Source organism: Podarcis tiliguerta, assembly GCF_965153285.1.
Source record: "Podarcis tiliguerta genome assembly, chromosome: 2".
NCBI classification, from domain to species: domain Eukaryota; kingdom Metazoa; phylum Chordata; class Lepidosauria; order Squamata; family Lacertidae; genus Podarcis; species Podarcis tiliguerta.
Window position 1 is genome coordinate 17950546 of NC_139535.1, and position 16342 is coordinate 17966887.

General features: G+C 47.0%; 2 protein-coding genes across 3 annotated transcripts in view; one reads left to right on the forward strand and one right to left on the reverse strand.

Annotated features, from left to right (window-relative positions):
- LOC310670490 (E3 ubiquitin-protein ligase TRIM7-like) overlaps positions 1–16342 on the forward strand; it is a 329122-nt gene that overhangs the window by 275254 nt on the left and 37526 nt on the right. The gene's annotated exons all lie outside the window — the stretch shown is intronic.
- Positions 129–16322, reverse strand: LOC310670407 (L-amino-acid oxidase-like). 2 transcript variants are annotated; one of them, XM_083425727.1, is made up of 7 exons: positions 16046–16322; positions 8975–9192; positions 7296–7408; positions 6179–6380; positions 5258–5326; positions 3261–3397; positions 129–1218 (listed from the first exon to the last, which is right to left on the reverse strand). In XM_083425727.1, exons 1-7 carry the CDS (start codon positions 16194–16196, stop codon positions 411–413), a joined length of 1698 nt encoding a protein of 565 aa, XP_083281853.1. In that variant the 5' UTR covers positions 16197–16322; the 3' UTR covers positions 129–410. The 2 variants fall into 2 exon arrangements, with proteins under 2 accessions (XP_083281853.1, XP_083281852.1); XM_083425726.1 differs by having other exon boundaries at positions 6164–6380; positions 16046–16321.

Below are 16342 nucleotides of genomic sequence, written 5' to 3' on the forward strand. Positions count from 1 at the left end.
TTCCCAATTCTAATTACACTCATTACAAAATGGCCCAAAATCTAAATAAATATAGAAAGGTAGAATATCTCTCATTACCAAGTCTCCAGACAACCCTGCTAGTGAGGTTACTTGCTTACAGTAATACAGTGGTACCTCAGGTTAAGTACTTAATTCGTTCCGGAGGTCCGTTCTTAACCTGAAACTGTTCTTAACCTGAAGCACCACTTTAGCTAATGGGGCCTCCTGCTGTCACTGTGCCGCCAGAGCACGATTTCTGTTCTCATCCTGAAGCAAAGTTCTTAACCTGAAGCAATATTTCTGGGTTAGCGGAGTGTGTAACCTGAAGCGCATGTAACCTGAAGCGTATGTAACCCGAGGTACCACTGTATTCCTTCAAATGATCTTTTCTCCTTTTGCAGAGTGCTTCTTTAAAGTTCCTCTTTGTTATTCAGCTTGATCCTGGGCAACTGCTTCCCAGGTGCGAGGTGGATTTCTCTTGCTGCCCTCAGCCCTGACATGATTGCGGAGTCCAGCCAGCCGTGGAGTTTGGTAGTGTGTTCCCCAGCAAAATGGATCCTGCCTTCTGGCTCCTCAAGAGGTTCGCTGTAATCAACAAACTGGTAGGGGGTGAAGGCCGCAAAGCCAGCCATGGAATACTTATCCAAGCTCCATCTCTTTATTACGGATGACTGGCACACAGACTGGATGTACCCCTTGGGCAGCCGGTGGATGGCAGACAGGTCATCCAGGGTGATGCTAATGATGTCATCATGGCTGAGGGCCTGAAAGAAACGGGAGTCGTCACTGTGGACGTAGCAAGCCAAGACAACCCCAATGCTGCTGGAAAGGTTTTGAGTGAGGTAGTAGACGAATCGGGCCGGGCGATCAGTTGTGGACTTCCCGCCGCTTATCCCATCAGCTTCCCAGAACTTCTCGGCGCAAGCGAGGAAGACTTTAGTGACGCTCCTGTAGTGAATGGACCGCAAGGCGTGGCTTTTGTCACGCGACAGGGGCGGCTCAAAATGGATGCGCCTGGTGGCCTTGGCGGTGGAGGTAACCACGGCGTAATCGGCCGTCACGCTGAACAGTGCTTTGTTGGCGGTTTGATAAACCGCGGTGACGCTCTCGCCTGCCTGCTCCATCCTGACCACCCTAGTACCGAAATGCACCCTTTCTGAAATGCTTCTGTAAATGGCTATTGGCAGCTGATCAAAGCCTCCTATGATTTGATCAAACCTGCAAAAAAAAAACCACACAAACAAATGCAGATGAATGGATAGAAGATGGAAGAGCCTACTGTCTTGTGTTGCTCAGTTGCTGCTCAGTTCAGCACACACAAAAGGAAGCATTTCTGAACCCAGAACATAGTTAACACTCTGGAATTCGCGCTGACAAGGTGTGGAGATGGCCATCAACTCAGATGACTTTGAAAGAGGATTAGACAAATTCACGGAAGATAATCAACGGCTTTTAGTTATTGTGGATACAGTGGTACCTCGCAAGATGAATGCCTCGCAAGACTAAAAACTCGCTAGACAAAAGGGTTTTTCGTTTTTTGAGTTGCTTTGCAAGATGAATTTCCCTATGGGCTTGCTTTGCAAGACGAAAATGTCTTGCACCTTTTTTTTTAAAACCGCCAATGCATTCCTATGGGAAACCGTCAATACACATTGGTGCTTCGCAAGACGAAAAAACTCGTACAACGAAAAAACTCGCAGAACGAATTAATTTCGTCTTGCGGGGCACCACTGTATATTATCCAAGGGGATAGCTCGCTTGGTAGGAATGTGGTGCTGAAAACGCCAAGGTTACAGGTTTGATCCCGCATGGGACAGCGGCATGTTTCTGCATTGCAGGGGGTTGGACTAGATGTTCCTCAGGGTCCCTTCCAACTCTGCAATCTATGATTCTATGCATGCTGGGTATCACAAGTGGGGAGGGTGGCTATTGAGCTTAGGTCTGGCTAGCAGGCTTCCCATAGGCATCTGGTCTAGATGGAACTTTCGCAAGAGCCAGCTGGACTCTTACATCTTTATGTTGACTTTGTTGTAGGGAGAGGGAGCATATGTTATTTGTTTATTTATCTATCATCAATTTGATTCACAGTGGTACCTCGGGATACATACGCTTCAGGTTACAGACTCCGTTAACCCAGAAATAGTACCTTGGGTTAAGAACTTTGCTTCAGGATGAGAACAGAAATCGTGCTCTGGCAGCACAATGGCAGCAGGAGGCCCCATTAGCTAAAGCGGTGCTTCAGGTTAAGAACAGTTTCAGGTTAAGAACGGACCTCTGGAACGAATTAAGTACTTAACCTGAGGTACCACTGTATATACCAACCATTATTCAAAGATCCCGGGGCGGTGTACAACATTAAGAACAACATCTACAACATTAAGAACAAAACAATAATATGCAGAGCATAATACTGGACTGCATAATAAAATAATCATAATAACAGTCCGCCCACCCCTTTAACAAATCATCAATTATTTAATGGCTAAAGGCCTGAATAAAGAGGAATGTTTTTGTTTGGTGCCTAAAGATATGTAATAATGGCCACAGGCATAGCCAGGATTTTTGTTGGGGGTGGGGCAGGGCTTTTGTTGGCGTGGGGAGGCAGAACCCCAGCTTGCTATCCATTTTTATAGATTTTTATTTATTGGTGGGGTGCTGCCCCCCCTTAGCTACACCCATGATAATGGCACCAGGCAAGCCTCTCTGGGGAGAGCATTCCACAGACGGGGAGCCACCACAGAAAAGGCCTGTTCTTGTGTTGCCATCCTCCAAACCTCTTGGGGGGACAGGGGACATAGAGAAAGGTGGCGGATTACAAGCTCAGGGTCCGGGGTCAGTTTGTATGGGGAGAGGCATTCCTAAGGTATTGAGGTCCTGAGATGTTCCTACAGTCCTAGTTTTGGAAATGAACCAAAATGCAATCTCATCTGAAGAAGAGCAGATTATTTGTATTTTTTGCTCTATAAGACTCACTTTTTCCCTCCTAAAAAGTAAGGGGAAATGTGTGTGCGTCTTATGGAGCGAATGCAGGCTGCGCAACTATCCCAGAAGCCAGAACAGCAAGAGGGGTTGCTGCTTTCACTGCACAGCAATCCCTCTTGCTGTTCTGGCTTCTGGGATTCAGAATATTTTTTTTCTTGTTTTCCTCCTCCAAAAACTAGGTGCGTCTTGTGGTCTGGTGCATCTTATACAGTGAAAAATACGGTACTTCAGCAAGAATAAATCCTCCCTATTTCCTAACAATGCATATTTCCGCTTACCTCTTTCTAGAAGAGAAGACCATTTCAGCTCTCATACTTTCAATGAACGACTGGTAATAGCCAGCATCTTCATTGAGCAAGTCCCCAATCATTTCGACAGCTCCACGACTCAGCTTTGCTACTTTGATTAAATATTGCTGTTATGGGAGGGGTGAGGAATAACCACCTTTAAGGATAGCACTCAACAAAGATGCTTAAGCAAACACACCACCAAGCAACAACTGAATTTGGAATCTAGTACACAAGACATCCTGAGGTTCTCAGGCTTCAGGATTTGCTTATTCTGGAAAGCAAGGAATTGGATTCTGCAAAAAGTTACAGTGCAGTCCTCTATATGTCTATCTCACTGAGTTCGGTGAGGCTTGCTCTCAGTCCCAGGTGAGTAAACATATCTGTATAGTCTTAGGTCAGGCATAGGCAAACTCGCCCCTCCAGATGTTTTGGGACTACAACTCCCATCATCCCTAGCTAACAGGCCCAGTGGTCAGGGATGATGGGAATTGTAGTTTCAAAACATCTGGAGGGGCGAGTTTGCCTATGCCTGCCTTAGGGCTCATCCACCCTTCTGTTTGGGCTCATCCACCCTTCTGCTTCTCCTTTACATATGTAGGTGAGGCAGTGGATATGCTGGACTGTTGTCTTGCCTCTGTCATGGAACTGGATGAGAGCCAACAGACCAGTCCAGATAGGACTAAGGCACTAGTAGTGGGTGATTCCCTGGACGGGAGGGAGGTGGCATGCTCTTGATGGGATTATACTTCTTTGGAAGGAGCGGCTATGTAGCTTGGGAGTTCTTCTGGATCCTTTGCTGTCGCTTGAGGCCAGTGCTGGATTTACGTATAAGCTAAACAAGCTATAGCTTAGGGGCCCACTCTCTTGGGGGCCCCCAAAAAATTAAAGGGGGGGGAACCTGGATGTACATTTCCAAACTACAAGATAAAAAACAAATAACATAAAACATTTGTTATTGCCAAATGCCAATGTGCTTGCATTATTAAGTTTGTTATGAATAAAAAAATCACTTTAAGTTAGAGCTTAATAATTATTTCACTATTAATATACTGTACTTCTTAATTGTATTTCACTATTAATATACTTCTCAATTGTATTTCAGTTCAACAGTTACTTTGATAAAATACATATTTTGTTATGTGCAAATGGCTTTAGATACCTATTAGGTCCATAAATTACCACATAGTATATATTCAACACAAATTTGTTGTTGACAAAGGTCAGCTGGACCTATAAAGGGCCCCATTACCTTCAGTAGCTTGGGGCCTCATCAAACCTAAATCCGGCCCTGCTTGAGGCTCAGGTGGCCTCAGCAGCATGCAGTGCCTTCCATCATTTCTGGCTGGTGGCCCCGCTGCTCTCCTAATCAGGACAGGGATAGACTAACTTCTGCTATCTATACTCTGGTAACCTCAAGGTTAGATTACTGCAACAAGTTGTGCATGGGGCTGCCTCTGAAGACAGTTGGGAAAATTTTGCTGGTGGAAAATTTGACAGCCAGGTTGCTCACGAGGGCGAGACGGTTAGAGCATAGTGTACTTTATCCTGGCCTGACTGCACTGGCTGGCCATGAGTTTCTGGGTCCAGTTCAAAGTTCTGGTTCTGACCTATAAAACCTTAAACGGCTCAGGACTGCAAAGGGTCAAGGGCTGCCTCTCCCCATATGAACCAACCTGGACCCTGCAATGATCACCTGAGGCCCTTCTTCATGTGCCCCCGCTCCCCAGGATATCTAGGTGGGATACCTAGGAAGCTGGGTAACTACTATAGGCTTGTGTAATATTCTAATAATATAACAGAAGTGCGCCAATTAAGTTTTTACTGAAACTTTGCACTTCGCAAGTTTGGGGCATTGCTTTAGCTAGTTTTGTTAACTTATTGGGTTTTATTGCGCTAGCCAAAGGCCATGGTAACATCCAAAGAACGAAAAGAAAAGAAAAGAAAAGAAAAGAAAAGAAAAGAGGGGGGGGATCATTCTTTTTTACCTTGGTTGAGAAGGTGTCATATTTACCCAGCACGTAGCTACAGTTTGTCCTCTTCACCTCTTCTTCAACCTGGTATGACCATAAAGAAAAAGTCAGAATGCATTTCATAGTTTACCTACATTGGCTCCCAGTACGTTTCCGAGCACAAGTCTAAGTGTTGGTGCTGATCTTTAAAGCCCCCAAATGGCCTCGGCCCAGTATACCTGAAGGAGCATCTCCACCCCCATCGTTCAGCCCAGACACTGAGGTCCAGCTCCGAGGGCCTTCTGGCGGTTCCCTCACTGCGAGAAGCCAAGTTACAGGGAACCAGGCAGAGGGCCTTCTCAGTAGTGGCACCCACCCTGTGGAATGCCCTCCCACCAGATGTCAAGGAAATCAACAACTATCTGACTTTTAGAAGACATCTGAAGGCAGTCCCATTCAGGGAAGTTTTTAATAGCTGATGTTTTATCATGTTTTTAATATTCTGTTGGGAGCCGCCCAGAGTGGCTGGGGAGGCCCGCCCAGATGGGCAGGGTATAAGTAATAGATGATGATGATGATGATGGTGATTACTACAATGTGATATGCTGCCTGAGGAGGTGCTTTCTTTGGTCCGTCCCAAATCCTCTAAGCTTCAGCTTAACTGGATGTCCCCAATTTCTAGTGTTATGAAAAAGGGAGAAAAAACCCCACCCACTTTCTGTATACCATGCATAATATTTAGCATCACATAATCTTAAATATTCTCATGCCTCCACTTAGTAAAAATAAATAAATCCCCCAATATGGTAACCTTCCCTCATAGAGGATCTACAATATATTTTAGGAGGGTGTGTCGGCTAGACTTGCTTTTGGTTCTTTCCACCTCTACGGTCTTAATATTTGGAACAGGGCACAGAAGGTTTTCCCAATTAAAAGAAGCACCAAAAGTATCCCAACCCGATGGAGGGATTCCTCATACAGCTGACCAGCGGTTTTGCCTTCTTCCGAGGGATCCACAGTGTAATTCAAGAGGCTGGGGTTCCTCTTGACCTCCCCGACTCGCTTCCTGATGTTGTCAATCAAATACCAGGCATTCTCATCCTCCGGAAAGAATTCCATCAGACTCAGGCCAAACTTTCTGACATATTCGCGGACGATCCTGGGGCATGAGAAGGGGACAGTGCATAGTCAAAAGAATGGAATTTGCTCTTCCAAGAGGCATCATTGCCCACCAATTTGGAGGCCTTTAAAAGAGAGTTAGATCAACACATGGAGGACAAGGCTAGCAATTGCTACTAGCTATGATGGATCGCCGAAGAATTGATGCTTTTGAATTATGGTGCTGGAGGAGACTCTTGAGAGTCCCACGGATTACAAGAAGATCAAACCTCTCCATTCTGAAGGAAATCAGCCCTGAGTGCTCACTGGAAGGACAGATCGTGAAGCTGAGGCTCCAATACTTTGGCCACCTCATGAGAAGAGAAGACTCCCTGGAAAAGACCCTGATGTTGGGAAAGATGGAGGGCACAAGGAGAAGGGGACGACAGAGGACGAGATGGTTGGACAGTGTTCTCAAAGCTACCAGCGTGAGTTTGACCAAACTGCGGGAGGCAGTGGAAGACAGGAGTGCCTGGCATGCTCTGGTCCAGGGAGTCACGAAGAGTCAGACACGACTAAACAACAACAACATGATGGATATGCTGTGCTTCCACGGTCAGACGCAGCGATGATTATTATGTTGTTATTATTTACTAGGTTAATATACAGTCGTACCTTGGAAGTCAAACAGAATCCATTCCGGAAGTCCATTTGACTTCAAAACGTTCAGAAACCAAAGTGCGGCTTCTGATTGGCTGCAAGAAGCTCCTGCAGCCAATCGGAAGCCGAGCCAGACGTTAGGCTTCCGAAAATCGTTCGAAAACCGGAACACTCACATCAACAGCTCCTTTGTCTCCCACACAGCCAAGCGCACCAGGACACATGTCCGTGGAAAGAGCCATCACAGATGAGCAAGGCGGGATTCATGCATGCTCAGCAGATGAAGTGAAAGGCATGTGGTAACCTCCCGTCTCACCTGTGTACCTGAGGCAAACGCATGGGCCCCAGATCTGCATACCAGCCTTCTTGCTCATTTCGATACGTCTCCACTCGTCCCCCCACACGGTCGCTGGCTTCAAGAACTGTCACCTGAAGGCAAACAGGACAGCTACTGCTGTATCAATCCAGCTACTGCTTCATGCTACACTAGGTAAAGGTAAAGGGACCCCTGACCATTAGGTCCAGTCGTGACCGACTCTGGGGTTACGATGCTCATCTCGCTTTATTGGCTGAGGGTGCCGGCGTACAGCTTCCGGGTCATGTGGCCGGCATGACTAAGCTACTTCTGGAAAACCAGAGCAGCACATGGAAATGCCATTTACCTTCCCGCCGGAGCGGTACCTATTTATCTACTTGCACTTTGACTGGCTTTTGAACTGCTAGGTTGGCAGGAGCAGGGACCGAGCAACGGGAGCTCACCCCGTCACGGGGATTCGAACCGCCGACCTTCTGATTGGCAAGTCCTAGGTTCTGTGGTTTAACCTAAAGCGCCACCCACGCTACAATAGCCTGCCTCAATTTCCATGGTCCACATCACAATTCTTGAGAGACTTATCCAGCTGATAAATTAGCATGGCCACATGGGTTTCTCCATTTCTCAGGGCTAATTTACAAGGGACTGATGTTCAATTTCAACCCTCCGGTGTTTGTGGATTCGCCTTCCTTGGAGGTTTTTAAGCAGCGATTGGATGGCTCTCTGTCATGGATGTTTTGGCTGAGATTCTTGCATTGAGGGGGACTGGACTTGAAGACCCACAGTGTTCCTTCCAACTCTACGATTCTATGATTCTGATTTCACCTGTTGCTCCTGTCATGGGCCAGGAGTCGGCTTCACCTGCTGAGCAGCAGCCTGAAGGAGGAGAAGGCGGAGTGACTCTACCTGCTGCTGATCAGCCTTCTTGCTCCTGAGGAGAACCAGATGGCTCCAGCTTTCTTAAGCAGGGTTTCCAGCCTCAGTCAGTTGCTGGAAACAACACTTGTCATTCCTGGCCAGACCTTGCTGCTTCTTGCTTCTCGTGACCTTGGACCTTCTGCTTTCTTGACCCCCAGATCATTTGACTACGTGAACCGAGATACTCCTGACTGGCCTGAACCTTGCATACAGCCTCTGCCTCCAGGCAAGTACCCCCCTGAGACTCGACTGGTTGGCCGGCTTCTCCTTCTACTGAGCTCTGCTGTGGTTGGCAGCACACAACTACGACAGCTCCTTACGCCTCCACACGTTTTCCGGCCTAGTTTCCCCAACTACCAGATGAGGTCTGTGCCATGTTAAATGGCTGCCCTTGTGAGATCTGCTGCAGCCAAAAAGATTCATGGTATTTTTGGGTGGGACTCCATCGCATACCACCAAACTCAGATTGCGAAGTCAGGTTGCATGATTAAAATTGATTTGGTGCCCTCAAATACCAAACCTTAACCCCCCACCTCCCCGACTGGACTCTGTGTGAGAGGAAAAGGTGAGGTGTGGAATAACACTTCCTTGGATGCAACACCTAACCTCCCTGCAAAGTAAAAAATGAATACTCAGCAAAGAGCCACAGTGGTTTAACCTCCCTGCAGACTTTGTGCAAACAAATCAATACGCAGGTCCCTAGGGGGCAACCTCGGAAGCAGAGAACCAGTTGCAACATCTGTGATGACTAAAGGACCCCTTACCTGGTGTCCAGCTTCTGTGAGAGTATAGGCTGCGCTGAGGCCTGCTATGCCTGCTCCTACGATCAGCACATGTCTTGGGTGCGATGCATTGCCCAGCCCATTCTTGGCTATGTCTAGATAATTCTCATACTCAGCATCTTGGAAGCACTGTTCCAGCGGACTAGGATCTTCTGTGTAGCAGCTTCGCAGGGCAGAAAAGAATAGCAATGCCAAAAGAACTGGAATGCAAAATACACAAATGGATAGAATAAATATATTTGCATGTTCCTGTTTGTCCACATTCTGCCATCCACGCTCAATCTATGTCCCTTTGGTTAGAGGCACAAGTGCTCTTGGAAAGCAGTTTGTAGAAATGGCAGGAGGGAAGAGTACTCTTATGCTTCCACCTGGGTGGCTGCTGGGGGGAAGAAGAAGAAGAGGAGGAGGAGTTTGGATTTGATATCCTGCTTTATCACTACCCGAAGGAGTCTCCAAGTGGCTAACAATCCCCTTTCCCTTCCTCCCCCCACAACAAACACTCTGTGAGGTGAGTGGAGCTGAGAGACTTCAGAGAAGTGTGACTAGCCCAAGGTCACCCAGCAGCTGCATGTGGAGGAGCGGGGACGCGAACCCGGTTCCCCAGATTACGAGACTACTGCTGTTAACCACTACACCACACGGGCTGGGCTAGATGGGGCATTGGCTTGATCCGGCAAGCTCTTCTGATGTTCTTAGCTGTTTACAAGCCTCTCCCAAGACTGGCCAAGTGTGAAGTGTATATAGCAGAAGAAACACATTCAACGGTCAAGTGGTTGAACCTTGGGTGCATTAGCTGCAAGCTGCCTACCAGTTATATATTACAACAGGAGAAATGAATTGGTGCTGTCAGATAAGATTTAGCAATGGCATGGGAGGGGTGTTTAATGACACCATCATTAAAGGTTTCAAAACAAAATTGGAGTGTCCTCAAAATACTGACAGGGGCATTTATTGAATCCTAAGTATAGTCGTGATTGCTTTTTCCCAACTAGTTGTTTCTCCCCAGTGAAGATTCTGCTTGTAAATGACATGACATATTTACCAATTTAGCTCACACCTGATGTTTGTTAAAACAAAAGCCAAACTGTGGTGGTGGCGATGGTGATGATAATATCTGGGTGGCTTCCAACAGATAAAACAACATAACACAACATCGAACATTTAAAAATTCTCCATACAGGGCTGCCTTCAGATGTCTTCTCAAAATTGTTTAGTTCTTTATCACCTTGACATCTGATGAGAGAGTGTTCCACAGGGCAGGTGCCCCTACCTGGAAGGCCCTCTGGTTCCCTGTAACTTCTCATAGTAAGGGAACTGCCAGAAGGCCCTTGGAGCTGGACCTCAGTATCTGGGCTGAGTGATGCGGGTGGAGACATTCCCTCAGGTATACTGGGCCAAGGCCATTTAGGGCTTTAAAGGCCACACAGAATTGTGCTTCAACAATACTGGGAGCCAATGTAGATCCTTTAGGACAGGTGTTATATGGTCTAGGTGGCTGCTCCCAGTCACCTGTGTAGCTGCTACATTTGGGATTAGTTGCAGTTTCTGAGTCGCCTTCAAACGTAGCCCCATGTAGAGCGCGTTGCAGTAGTCCACGTGGAAGATAACCAGGGCATGTACCATTCTGATGAGACAGTGCACAGGCAGGTAGGTTCTCAGCCGGTGTACCAGATGGAGCTGGTAGACAACCGCCCTGGACACAGAATTGACCTGTGCCTCCATGGACAGCTGTGAGTCCAAAATAGCCCCCAGGCTGCACACCTGGTCCTTCAGGGGCACAGTTACCCCATTCAGGACCAGGGAGTCCTCCACACTGTCCCCCCTGCCATCCAGAAACAGTACTCCTGTTTTGTCGGGATTCAACCTCCATCCATTAACAACCATCCATCCTCCAACTGTCCGCTTTCAACAGACTTTGTGGTTGGGAGATTCCTGTCATTGTCTAAAGACGTTGTTCTGGGGGGAGGGGGGGGCAGAAGATGAGTTTGACCACAAACCCTGTTAGAACCTGCTTTTTAAGGAACTAAAGCTCTAACTGAAGAGTGATTGCAAAACTATCCCTTTTGCTACCCATGACTGAGCTTGATTCTATTAAGCAATAAGGTGTTGCACAGTGGAAGCACCAGATTGCTTCTGCTAGCGGTCCTGCACCGTTGCATCCTCACTGCCATCCTCACCCCCATCACATGCCACCCCTGTCAGGGTGTTTATATGTGTTGGAAGCTGCCCAGAGTGGCTGGGGCAACCCAGCCAGATGGGTGGGGTATTGTTATTATTAATTACTACTACATGCAAATCGACCAACCTAGACAGCATCTTAAAAAGTAGAGACATCACCTTGCCAACAAAGGTCCGTATAGTTAAAACTATGGTTTTCCCAGTAGTGATGTATGGAAGTGAAAGCTGGACCATAAAGAAGGCTGATCGCCGAAGAATTGATGCTTTTGAATTATGGTGCTGGAGGAGACTCTTGAGAGTCCCATGGACTGCAAGAAGATCAAACCGATCCACTCTTAAGGAAATCAGCCCTGGGTGCTCACTGGAAGGACAGATCCTGAAGTTGAGGCTCCAATACTTTGGCCACCTCATGAGAAGAGAAGACTCCCTGGAAAAGACCCTGATGTTGGGAAAGATGTTTGATATGTATTTGTATAATCTGGAACATTCATGTGGTTTGATTGGATTGTTAAAATGGGAAACTTAATAAAAATGATTTTTTAAAAAAGTGAATTCCACAGTTTAACTACATTCTATGCAAAGAAGTGTTTTAATTTCTCTTTCCTGAAACTTCCAATATTCAGCTTCATTGGATTGTCCCAAGTTCTGCTATTATGAGAGAGGGAGAAAAAACTTCCTCGAGCTCTTTTAACTCTAAGCATATACAAACAGGGTGCAGGTGGCAAAAGAAATGCCTTGAGGGATTTCAGAATGTCACTTTGTCATGGGCAAAATCTGGAGGAAGTAGCAGTGGTGTACCGTGGGTTGCCAGAGCCCAGAGCTGCATGGAGGGGTGGGCAGTGTCATGTATTCAGTGGTCTGTGTTTGTCTGAGCAAACTGGATTAAGGTCTGGACTAAGGATTCTGAGCTCCTGTGTTCTGATTTGATACCTGATATCCAATCACGTAAAGGGACGCGGGTGGCGCTGTGGGTTAAACTACAGAGCCTAGGACTTGCCGATCAGAAGGTCGGCGGTTCGAATCCCCGTGACCGGGTGAGCTCCCGTTGCTCGGTCCCTGCTCCTGCCAACCTAGCAGTTCGAAAGCACATCAAAGTGCAAGTAGATAAATAGGTACCGCTCCAGCGGGAAGGTAAACGGCGTTTCTGTGCGCTACTCTGGTTCACCAGAAGCGGCTTAGCCATGCTGGCCACATGACCCAGAAGCTGTACGCCGGCTCCCTCGGCCAATAAAGCGAGATGAGCACCGCAACCCCAGAGTCGGCCACGACTGAACCTAATGGTCAGGGGTCCCTTTACCTTTACCTATTCAATCACATAGCATTATCAGAGTTTAGGCTACTGGCATTGGCTCTTAAGCTCCGGGTTACGTTTTACAGCTTCGGGATTGAGACAGCCGATCATGTTGAGGGTGGCCCAGGCCTTCAGAAATGCACATATGCAGTTGTCTGTTGCTCTTGATGATTCAGTAATGCCTTTAAGCTGAATCACTGCCTTGGGTCTTGCTTGAACCCACATATACTTCAGGTGGGAGGTAAACAGGTGGAGTAAGCATACACATTCAATTGCCTAACGGCGTCCATGTCACCCAAGAGATTGCAGCTGCAGAGATAAGAGTTGTTCTGTTGTCTGGTGGCGAGGTCACTTCCTGCTTTGCATGGAGAAGCCATTTTCAATGGAGCCCAGCAAGGAAGTGCACAGCCATATGGAGGCAGCAGCGGGTGTTGAAATTTTGCGCCCCTAACAATTTTGCGCCCAGGGCTACTGCCCACACTGCACCACTGGGAAGTAGCAGTGGCGTAGCGTGGGGGGTGCAGGGGGGCCGGCCGCACCGGGCGCAACATCTGGGGGGGCGCGCTCGCACTCGCAGCTCTCAGCCCCTACTAAAATACACGGGTTAGGGGGCGCAAATTACTTGCCTTGCCCCGGGTGCTGACAACCCACGCTACGCCACTGGGAAGTAGTGCTAAGTGGGCAAGGTTAGGTGGGGCTACGAAGCCAAAACCCAACAAATAATTAAACAAAATAAAATCTACACTACTGATATGCAACTAGCCACACACAGTAGATCCGTTTCCCCCAATCTGGTGCTCTCCAAATGTGGCTGGCTTGCAACTCCCATCATCCCTGACCATTGACTGTACTGGCCTGGGTTGAGGGGAGTTGTAGTGTAAAACATTGGGAGGCTGCCAATGTACAGCTTGGTAGAACACTAGCACACACCCGGTGTAATCCTGACCCATGGATTTGAGTTTTTGCCCTTGTGAGCTTCGACATGGTTAGTATACCCTGACACAACGTGAACTGGGAGAGTGCCCAGCACTAACGTTTATTCATACACACAGCACTGAGAGGTTTGGGATCTTCTGCTAGAGTCAGGAGTGTGTCTGCTATGAATATTTGTTTTACCCATAACCTTACGCCTATAAGAAGTTCTTACACAAAAGAAATACCATATTTTTCATCCCATAGGACGCTCCGTCCCATAGGACGCACCTAGTTTTCTGGGGGGGAAATAAAGGGGGGGATTTCCTTTATTTCCCCCCCAAAAGCAGGTCGGGGAAACCGAACCAGGGCAAGGAACAGCGGGATGGCGGCACTGGGCCTCCCTGCTGTCCCCCGAGCTTGTGGGGCTGGCCGATGTCTATCCGGCGCGCGGGATGCTCTGCTTCAGGGCGCTATGTGCGCCAGGCGGCAGGCTGCTATCCGTAGCGTGGGGAGCCCTGCGGGGAACTCCTGGAGGGCTCCCCACGCTGCGGATGTCTGTCCGGCGCGAGGGGCACTCTGCTTCAGGCTGCTATCCACAGCGAGAGGGGTCGGTGCGCTCTCCAAGCTTCAGCGAAAGCCTGCATTCGCCCCATAGGACGCACCCAGATTTCCCCTTCATTTTTGGAGGGGGAAAAGTGCGTCCTATAGGGCGAAAAATACGGTAAGCAAAGCTTGCCTTAATGCAGAGGTGCCACCTTGGGCAAAGACTGGGTGGCCAGCAGCGTGGTACATGCGAGATGTTGCACACGCGCCTGTGATGTCATGCACGTGTCATTGGGAGGAGGCACATTGTTGAGAGGAGGCCTTGCTCAGTGTTGCACAGCTTTGATGGCCACAACTCTTCCTCTCCCATGCTCAGAAGGAGCCTGCCTTTGATGCTGTCTTCAATATTTTGGGGGGGCTGGGTCCCCTGCTAAGGAATATTGATGGGACTGATGACACCTCAGCCCCCTAGAGTTGGCACACCCGGTTTATTGTGTGAAAAGAAAGGGACAGAATATATAAATGCTGCTTTGGACAGCAAAATTACAGTTTAAGCAGGCAGCAAATCCTACACATTGGTCTAAAGAGTGAAGTAATCCATTACTATTCTCAAACGCCTACGGAAAGTGAATGTGACAATTTTGCCACAAAACCCAAACTTATGACAAAGCAAGCGATGGAAGGGGAAGGGAATACGTGTCCTTAAGGAGAGGCAGGTGTTGATTCCTTGAGAGTGCTGAGTAAATTCGTCGTTTGAGCTTGGAGAGAGCTAAGTAACATAGGGTTTCTGTACTAATTTTAGCCAATGCATTTTAATGGAGAAGGCCATTATTTTAGCCAATGCATTCTAATGGAATTTGAGATGAGCAGTTCCTGTAATTCCAACAGCATAGCTGTCAACTTTCAGATTTGAAAATAAGGGATCAGCAGCCTCACCTGTTCCGGGCACAGTCTACGGGATATCTAACAATCCGGGATAGCAGCAGGAAGCAGCGCGAAACAGCGCTGGAATAGGGGAATTTCCCGCAAAAAAAGGAAAGGTTGAAAGCTATGTCCAACAGCTCTATTGTTGTGTTGTTCCTTTCTGGAACTCCCTGCCTATTTCCCATTTTGCTTAGTCTGCTTAAGTAAAAGTTGAAAGAATATTAGCCTAGTGAGCAAAGACTAAACTGGTTCTCCTTGTCTGCTTTGTTTCTTAAAGTTATCTTAGCATTTTGTCCATGCAGCAGGTGTCGTTTAGCTTTTAGGGGAACTGGAGGACACATGCGAATCTTTATTCAATGCATTAGGACACATTTGAGATAAGATCTCGTGCCACATTAGGTTTTACTCATACAAGGATCTTTTACTCATGCAAGGACTACAGTAGTACAGTAGTAAACCATAGCAAAAGCTCAGATTAACACACACCTGTTCACATTGCAGACAGGGTGCAAGGCTTTCCTGCATCGGTTCCACTGAAATGAGTGGGAGTTTGCAAAAGAGCAAAATCCCACAGGTAACACTTAAGAGTCAAAATAGAGCTTTCCACAACAAGCTCCCCCTCCCTGTCTTCCCACACCTTTTGCTTTCTGAAATTCAACTTGGCGGAATATTATTTTAAAATCTTGCACTGGAAATACTTTTGGGGTTTTGTTTCTTTTAGACTGTTTGCTTGTGGGCTGGGCTTTTGCACAGTACCAGGTCTCCTTTATATACTTTTACAAATTAGAATAATAATAAATTTAAAGCATTTTTGTTTAATGGCAACTTGCAAAAGATTTTTACATCTCCTGTTCTCTAAATCCAATAACATCAACAACTAGGTATGCTGGTGAACAAATACTGAATTAGTCAAATCCACCAAATAGTTGATCAGTCATCTGTTAGATAAGAAGACATTTTTATCTAACATATGTTTCTTTTGTTGGAAATGTATAATATCAAACAGTATTTTCTCTGTCGCTTGTTATTCTGTGCTCTCCGCTCCTCTAATAATAAGAAGAAGAAAACCTCCCACATATTTTCTAAATAGCAACAGTTTCTGAAAGTTGAGCATAGTGAAATCTGACATCAGAAATGTCATTAAGAAGATTAAAATCAGACATTTACCTCAGCGATGTAATCTTACCCAGGATTATACTTACAGAAGATGCTCATACCTTTTGCCTTGGGAACTTGCATGGCAAAAGTTGTTGGGGCCATTTCTTTTGCTAAGTGAGGCGCTCCAAATAGTTTTTCAAATAAACACTCATACGCGAACAGAACAGGAGAGTGAGTGAAGAATGTTTTAAGCATTTGGCAGGCTCCTCCCCTACTTTCTCTTCCTCCTCCCACTCTAATTATGCATCAAGCCATTATCAAAGAACTGGAATTCTCTCAATATCCGGTTCTGTGGTTTGCACTTATGTCTCTAGGAAGCCCCACAAGCAATTCATGAAGGT

Coding starts and splice junctions, on each gene's coding strand:
- LOC310670407 (XM_083425726.1), bottom strand. CDS start 16,196: ATGCTTAAAACATTCTTCACTCACTCTCCTGTTCTGTTCGCGTATGAG. Junction 6,381..7,295: donor CGTTTGCCTCAGGTACACAG/GTGAGACGGGAG, acceptor CTCATGCCCCAG/GATCGTCCGCGAATATGTCA. Junction 5,327..6,163: donor ATCGGGTTGGGATACTTTTG/GTGCTTCTTTTA, acceptor TGGTCATACCAG/GTTGAAGAAGAGGTGAAGAG.